Source organism: Mesitornis unicolor, unplaced genomic scaffold (assembly GCF_000695765.1).
Source record: "Mesitornis unicolor isolate BGI_N332 unplaced genomic scaffold, ASM69576v1 scaffold30575, whole genome shotgun sequence".
NCBI lineage: Eukaryota > Metazoa > Chordata > Aves > Mesitornithiformes > Mesitornithidae > Mesitornis > Mesitornis unicolor.
In genome coordinates this window covers 1,567-9,924 of record NW_010187983.1, presented here as the reverse complement: position 1 = coordinate 9,924, position 8,358 = coordinate 1,567, and the positions used below count along the sequence as shown (strand labels likewise).

The window sequence follows — 8,358 nt, the reverse complement described above, 5'->3', positions numbered from 1 at the left end:
GAATAACAGTTCAGAAATGTCTTTGTGGCATTGCAGAAATACTTGAAGTTGGATGCTTCCTGTTTGAGGTGATAATTTCACACAGAACTGAAAAATTTTCTGTAAATGAAAAATTTTCTGTAACCTTTTTTTGGGAAATGGAAATAGTTTTTATTTTAATGACTTACAAAACCCCATAAATTACATATTTGTTGTTAAAACTGTTTGAATACTTTATTACTCCAGTTTAGTAATACTTCTTAGATTTTCTTCTTATCTAGTAACATTGTCCCTGCTCACTGCAGGGGGATTGGACCGGATGATCTTTAAAGGTCCCTTCCAATCCAACACATTCTGTGATTCTATGATTTTCTCATGGCGAAGGTCTTGGGGCAGGAGAAGGCCATTATCAGTTTGCTAAAAGATATTTGTGAAATTTAGATTTTAAATCTGTTCTTCCTGTCAAGTCACTAGACTATTGGTCTCATAAAAATTGTGGTTAAAATTGTGCTGAAATTTCCGGACTTAGAATTCCTGTAACTACTGTGAGAGGGATAAGAGATTTGTATCTGGAGAGAAGAATCATGTTTATTCATCTTTTCTTATCAGTAGTTTGCTGTATCTCTGTTTCTTACGGCAATTGTGATGTTTTCTGCTTGAATGATGAGATCAGTATGAGCCATAGACAGACATCCTGAAGGCGCCGGGTAGCCAAGCTCGCTCATTTGCACACTCTGACCGTCTGCACAGGGGTTGTTGCTGGTCTCTGCAAACCGAATGCCCGCAGTGCCCGCACTGTGCACCCCCGAGATCACCGCGCAGACAAACTCAGCCCTGCAGCTGCTGCGAGGGAGCTTGTGTGGGGCTGGCCATGACTGAGAAATGTCTTCTTTGTGTTTGTAAAAGCTTTTGGGGGTCGGCGTTTGGAGTCTGGGGATGGGATTCCGTGGTGTTCAGCTTCATTAAGGTTAATATTAATGAGACAGTAGGTTTGTGTGTTACACTGTAGAGTGGGGGTTATAATTATGACACTTAAACCTAAGTATATGCAATTATACGGTTTCTGTTGCACTGATTGTATGTATTAGCATTTATAAAAGTCTTCTCTGGGGCAAATATAACTGGTTATTTTTAATAGGAGAGCTGTTAGAAATAGCCTAAACTTCTGTGAACTGCTTAATAATGTATATTAAGGTAAAAATAAGGAGACGACTAATTCCTCTGTTTTCTTTCTCTCCTTTCCAGAAAGGTGACAGGGTGTTTACCACTGGTACGATCTCTGGAGGATATGCAGATTATGCAGTTGCTGCAGCTAACAGAGTCTTTCCTTTGTCAGATAAATTGGACTTCAAGCAAGGAGCAGCAATTGCAATACCCTACTTCACTGCTTATCGTGCTCTTTTCCAAAAGTAAGGGGTCAAATCTAAGTTTGTGCATTCTGCTTTTGAATATTTAAAATATTGAAGCCCATATTTTCATTGTCCTGTAAAATGAGGGGGAGATCAATTAGTGAGAAATGTTTAAAACACCAAAATTAAATTTATTATACTGATGGTGCTGTCAGATAATTGTTACCCAGAAGCTAGTGACTGCATTTTCCTGGTAAGTGTTTCTTCTCAAGAGAACAGACCTGGAAAGGCTTCTTCAATAAGCACCATGTAATAAAAGATGTAAATCTTTCTCAGTACTCATTGGTACTTAGCCAGGGAAGAAAAACAGAAATAGTCCTTATTTCATAATTAAGTGGACAATGTGCAGTAGAGCAGATGCACCTCTTCTGGAGCCTCCCTGCTCAGGGCTCCCTGCACATCCTGGCTGTTGCTGCAGGACAGTGTGACCAGTGAAAACCAGACTGTGTTGGTGAGGAGAGAGCTCTGGCCCGCAAATCTGGCTTGGTTTGATCGAAGGATTTGAAGTAGCGTGGTTTATGTCAAAATTTCTAACAGGTGAAGGTCTTGAATGGAGGCTCAGCACCAGACTGTTGCTTGCTGCTAGTTGCACGTTGACATAATTGCACATTGCTTAAATCCATAAATGAGACCATTTATTTTGCCTCTCTGTTTTCCCAAAGAGGCTGATTATACCTATTTAGCCATAACATAAATTGAAAATAATACTGCATGAAAGATGAGTTTTGATGTCAGTATACGTGTCTGATGCTTAGTGATTATCTACTGCAATCATAATGGCAGTATTTTCTGTTTTTCCATTCAGAGGGCGTGCCAAAGCAGGGGAAACTGTGCTCGTGCATGGTGCGAGTGGAGGGGTAAGTATTTGAAGAAGGCAAGTTATAAGAAATGCTGCTTTCTGCCCTTGCATCTGCTTTTGTCTGTGACGTGATTTATGGTCACGTTTATTTCAATTAATGGATTAACAAAATTAGGTTTTTATTAGACACTTTAGGATGCTTTTTTCTTGGCACAAACCCTGTTATCCCAAATAACTATGAAACTGCAAGAGTGTTTGTGCAAGGCCCCTAATGCAGAGGGTCACGTAATAAATACAGTGCTGCACTTGGGAGCTGGTCCTGCAGCTTCGTAACTGGTGTTCCTGAGATAAAACTGATAGCAGGGAGCTGTCATTTCAAAATATGCGCAAGCTGTTCTCAGTTCTCTGAGCAGTAATCACTGGTGCACAGCAGCTATGCATTTCTGGGATATTTTCACCTATTGGCTAACAGCTAGCTGCACAAGGAGAGATAATGGTACATACACATTTATGACTGAATACTGTATGAAATTAAACCCCAAATCCCTATGTGCTCACATGAGAAGCTAAGTTTAGATCTCTTTCACTCAACATTCCAGTTTAATTTATCCCTCATAGTCTGCACTTCATTGCTCGGCTTCTGCTGGTGCACCATACAGCTGCTATAAATGGGCAAAGGTTCCTTAATTATTTGATAGGCACAGGACGGTGATTACGACACTCTCATGTGAGGAGGAATGAGATCTCAGTCTAAGATAATAGAATGACACCGTATCCTCTTTTTGTTCCTTGAACTAAATGTAATGTTTCTATTCTTACGTGTCTTGAGAAGATACATTGCCTGTGGTGTGCAGGAGTGCATAGTGCAGATCTGTGGAGGTGCAGCCTTTGTTGCAGGAACATCTGTAAGAGCAGTAAGCTGTGCATGGGTGAGAAGCATGACTGAAGAGAAGTTTGTGCTGCGTCTCTTTCAAGTGATGCTGGCTTCCACAGTAATTCTGAAAAATGTGCCTCCTTTTGAACTTTTCTCTCAAAATCAGTCTGGCCATGGTGTATTTTAATTAATGGTGTTTGTTTTTTCATTCAGCTGAAACCTGATGACCTGCTATTGAGAAAACAAGGCCACATTTGGCAAACAGTTTGGGTAGATCCTGGCCAGACAGATGGTGGCGGTAGATTTTTTTTTTTTTAAAAGCCTGCCCATTTATTTTGTGTGTTATTCATACATACAAATCTAAATTGCAGAGCCACAGAATGGAATTCTTATGGTCGTCTTTGTTTGTGTACTTATGTATTTGTTGTCCCCGGTATAAAAACGTGCATATCGACATGTCCTGGAGGAGGTATCAGCCGTGTGGGTGGTGCAGCCCAGCTGGGGTGTGAGGCATTGGAAGTGTCAGCTCTTCCCTGGCTTTGCTTTTGGGTTGTGTTTTGGTGACACAGAGGAAAGCCAAGAGATGGCACTGGAATGCCAGCCAGTGTAAGGCATGTGATAAAAATGAGGACACAGCTTCAGAGATAAAACATATAATGCCAAAATACAAGGATTATTGAATGTCATGAAAAAATTCAATGGAAAAATGCAATGAAAATTTACCATACTAAATGTGGAGATTAAATCCAGCAGAAATTAGCATATCAAACAGATATGGGTCCTTCTGTAAATGGAAGAATGCTGCCTTACCTGCAGGTGTTCATGGAGGCATCTCTCACTGCTGAACATCCTCTGGAGGGCAAAGCTGCTGTGAGACACCCAGAGCTTGGTTTCTGAAGATGTCATTTATTCCATTTGTGGAAAGTGCAAAAGTTCGTAACATTTGTGCTTGCAGATTTTCTTTGCAATATATAATGCTGGTATCAATAGCAGGTGATTCTGTGAAGAGAAGAATTTCCTTGGCTTTGTACCAAATATTTATGGCCCAACTTTTAACAGCTAGACAGCATTCTATATGGATTTATATCATAGTTGATAGTCATTAGAAACACCACAAAACTTTACTATGCCTCTGTAAATATATTTTCTTTTTTAAAGACTATTTGGTTATTTTTAAGATCCAAATTACTTATGACTAAAACAAATGTTACCAGGCCAGTTTTTAAAATGTGTAAGTTCCAAGTTGCTGGTAGAATATATAAAATTTAAAATACTATGAAAGAAAAAGACTTTTTTTCTGGTTTTGTTTTTTTTTCCCCGCCCCTCAGGTGGGAATAGCAACGTGTCAGATTGCCAGAGCTCGTGGTTTAAAGGTTTTGGGTACTGCAGGAACTGAGGAAGGCATGAACAAAGTTCTGAGAAATGGTGCTCACCAAGCATTTAATCACAGAGAAGCGAATTACATTGATAAAATTAAGGTAAGTCTGTATCAGGGCTGGGTGATACGGTATGTTTTTCTTACTAATGAAATGTGAACAGTTGTTTGCAGAAGATTTTTAAGTAGATTTCTGTACAGCCTTTTTAATTTCTGCACAAGGAAAAAACTTTCCAGGCTGGAAAAGCTGAGCTTTCCTCACAGGCAGTGGCATTTAGAAACTCCTGCATGCAGTAAGTTCCAATATGGTAGCATATCATATTAAGGTATGATAAAGTTAAACTTATTAGCTCTCAGCCTTAGTGCAAAGGCTGTACTTAGACTTTAAATTGTAAAATGTACGTTATCTGTAGGATACAAAATAAACAGTGGCAGCCAGACACCAACTGTAGTGATTTAAATAATAACTATGTCCTGCACAGGAACACACCGGGATGGAAGGAGTGGATATAATAATAGAAATGCTCTCTAATGTCAACCTTGCTACTGACTTGCAACTGCTGTGCTATGCAGGAAGGGTGATGGTAAGTGGGTTTTGTCACTGACACTGATTTGTGTGTTCAGCAGTGCAATTCAGCAGTTACAGCTTGAGCTGTCTTTGGACTCATTTGTACCAGGTTGTAGGCTCTCGAGGTCCCATTGAGATAAACCCGAGAGACACCATGAGCAAAGAATCCAGCATCATTGGAGTTAGTCTGTTTCTTGCAACTGAGGTAAGAAACATTCCTATTTTTAAAAATGTTTTGTTATTTGCTTATTCCAGTACCTCTCTATTTCCAGTTAAAGTTGTTGGGATGAAAGCATGATTTCACTGTAAATAACTTGTTTGTTCATTTCTTTGTTTTGATTTAAAGATCACAAAATATTTTAGGCTGTGAAATTTGCTTTAACACTTGCATAAACAGTCAATACTTTCTAAAAGTAAAGACCCTGTGGTAAATGCTGCCTTTACTGCCTGCAGGAGGAGACCCAGGAATGTGCCACAGCGGTCCTTGATGGCATAGAGGCTGGCTGGCTGAAACCCACCGTGGGCTTGGAATATCCGCTGGAGAAGGTCGCTAAGGCTCATGAAGACATCATTCATGGTGGTGGTGCGCAAGGAAAGATGGTGCTTCTTCCATGAAGTCTGTCTCCGTTTATTTTGTAGCTGCTCTGACTGCACCTTTGCTTACACAATTCATTGGATGTATGTTATAAAACATACTTTTGATCAGGTTTGAACGTAACAGCAAATACTAACTTACATTAATTACGTGAAGTAATTAACAATCTATTTTCTTTTGCAATAAGCAGAGTTGTGTATACTTTAAAATAATTTTTGTAGCTTTGTTGTAGCTGATGTGGAAATAATAAATTTTCTCTGCTGGTGTGGCCTTGTGATGCAGGGGACAATCATATCTCAGACAGACTTTGGCATCATGCTCTAGCAGATGGCATCGTGAGGCCACTGCAGGCAGTGTGAAGTGAAACCTGCTCTTTAAGCAGATACACCAAATGTACATAACTAGCTGTATGCATATAACTAGGACTCTCAATTCTTTAGCCACAAAATTTGACTCATTAATCTTCTGTCACATAATTTACTTTGAATCAGAGCTTTTACTGCCAAAATAGTTCACTTTCCAGCACAAAAGATGGCCAAGGAATCTCAAAATGAACTGTTGGGTGGTGCAGACGCAGTATCATTTTGCCGTGCCTGCCTTGGATCTGAGGTGGAGGTGGCCAGGTTGCTCCGAAGGGACCGTAACCCTGAAGCTGCCTGCTCATCTTTGCTGCTTTGCAGCTGCTCACAGTGGCAGAAGCAGCCAATTCCCTGATGGTAAATGGCTGGGTCAGGAGGATTTCAGTTCTCCCTGTGACCTTCATTCAATTTAAAGTCACCTGAATCTCTGGCTACAGTGAGGAGAAGAAAGCAGCGGCTCTTGCTCTGATGGGTACTGAGAATTTGTGATGTTTCATAAATGAATGTGTGTGCATTGTTGACTTGTTCCAAATACAATCCAATTAGGGAATGACAATTTCTTTGGTATGTTGACAGTTTTTACGCTCAAAATACTGTTTGATGTTACAGGCACTTCCTTTTAATGATAATTCTCTAATGAGCAGTGAAGTGATCACTTGCAACAGAGTTTTCTCAACTTTAAGGATGATCTTTTCTGTTCCTTTGAGGAGAAGTGAGTCTTTACTAAGCAGAAACTTCTTAGAAATGTTTTCGTCTGTGATATTTACTTGCTTTTGAACATTTGGTCTGGATTAATGTGGTATCATTCTGTCATAAGTCATTAATGTTCTCCGAATCCATGTACAGTTTCCTCAGGGTGGTAGCTGCATCCCACTACTATTTCCTAAGCTGTGATTTTTTTGTAAATAGGCATTCATTTCTACTGATGTTTTCCTTAATCTAAACTAAGAAAATAATTGTCAAAATCTTTGGAAATGTCTGGATTTCTCTCCTATGTTTGTCATCCCTTGTTAAAATATTAACGTAAGAGAGGGCCCCACAATCTACTTTATAAGCCTCTTGATCAGATTTAGCATTTATTTTTAGTGCTTAATTGACCATGATTTTTTGTGTGTGGTTGGGAGAAACCAAATCCTGACACCGTACTTCTCTGGAGCCTGAGCCGATGGTTGTTTTTCTGCAAGTCCTCCAGGAACAGTCGGCTCCTTTCAGAAAATGGGGCACTGCTGGTGTTGAACGCTCGCTGACATTCGAGTGTCTTCATCGTACTCGCCTCTGAAAATGCCCAGGCTCTGCTTGATTTCCCTCTTGTGCACAGCTGAGCAGAGAGATGCCAGATATCTGTGTGGAGATGAGATGGCAAAGCTTTACATCCCCACTCTCCAAGGGCACTCACCATAGACCAGGAAGTGGGGCCTGGTCTTCAACAGCCATGTCCCTGGCGCTACCACTGCTGAGTGGATGAAAACATCCTGGCACATAGTTAATGGAAGGTTGACGGTTTATGGTAAGTGGATAGCAAGCAGAGAGAATTTTCTTTAAATTTCTAGCAAAAAGGCTTATTATTTTTGTGTTGCTGTAGTTAATTTGGATAACAATCATTGAAAGTTTTATTTGGGACTGCTACTCGGGTGTTAATCTAAACTTACAGGTGAAACCTTTTTTTTTAACATACCATAAATACACCTCTTTATAAAGATACACGTACTTTTTCTAACAATATTAAGTCAGCAGGATTTAAGCAAGTATTTGTATTCTGGTGTGGATAGATGATGTTAAGATACTATAGCTTTAAGTCATTATTAAGCACAGGACTAAAGGAATATGCTGGATCACTGAGTTGAGTCCTCATTTCGTTCAAGTAGCTTGTAATAGAACTGTTTTTTGTGAACTTGAGCTCCATCTTCTGAAGTAGGTGGACCGCGGTACCTATTTCTTCTGTGCAAACGTAAATGTGAGGTCATTTTGCTATTGTAGTGAGTCATTTAATTGTTTCTTATAGGCCTTAAACCCATTGCATCAAACGGGTTGTTTTGCCGGGGAAGAAGACAGTTTCTGGCATTCACAATTTCGAGCGGATGCTGCAGTGTGCTGAGGCAGTGGCTGTGGAGGAGGAGGCTGAGGCAGACTCTGCTGAAGAAGGCCCTGATGTGACTCTGTGCCTGCTGTCCCTGGTGTGGGGGTGCTCCAGACCTCTGGAGTCTGCAGCTGCCCTAATGGGAGAAGCCGGTTTCCTCCTGCCTTGCGCTTCTCCAGGCGCAGGGAGCTGCGTTTGCAGTGTAGGAGATGTGGGCAGGTGGTTTCTTGTCTGGTTGTCAGGTAAAAGACACTGATTGATGCTATTCACTGGGTAGTGGCAGTCTGAGGCAGCGATGGCATGTAGGGAATCTGCGTCCACTT

The 8,358-nt window shown here is 40.6% G+C and overlaps 1 protein-coding gene across 1 annotated transcript in view; it reads left to right on the top strand.

The window, feature by feature from the left end:
* CRYZ (crystallin, zeta (quinone reductase)) overlaps positions 1 to 5,619 on the top strand; it is a 6,498-nt gene extending 879 nt beyond the window's left edge. The window contains exons 3-8 of the mRNA XM_010185643.1: positions 1,225 to 1,388; positions 2,194 to 2,245; positions 4,390 to 4,539; positions 4,919 to 5,020; positions 5,114 to 5,209; positions 5,458 to 5,619. Of these exons, the coding sequence (XP_010183945.1) occupies positions 1,225 to 1,388; positions 2,194 to 2,245; positions 4,390 to 4,539; positions 4,919 to 5,020; positions 5,114 to 5,209; positions 5,458 to 5,619 (726 nt within the window). The remainder of the gene's footprint in view (positions 1 to 1,224; positions 1,389 to 2,193; positions 2,246 to 4,389; positions 4,540 to 4,918; positions 5,021 to 5,113; positions 5,210 to 5,457) is intronic.
* Positions 5,620 to 8,358: the final 2,739 nt, after the last annotated feature.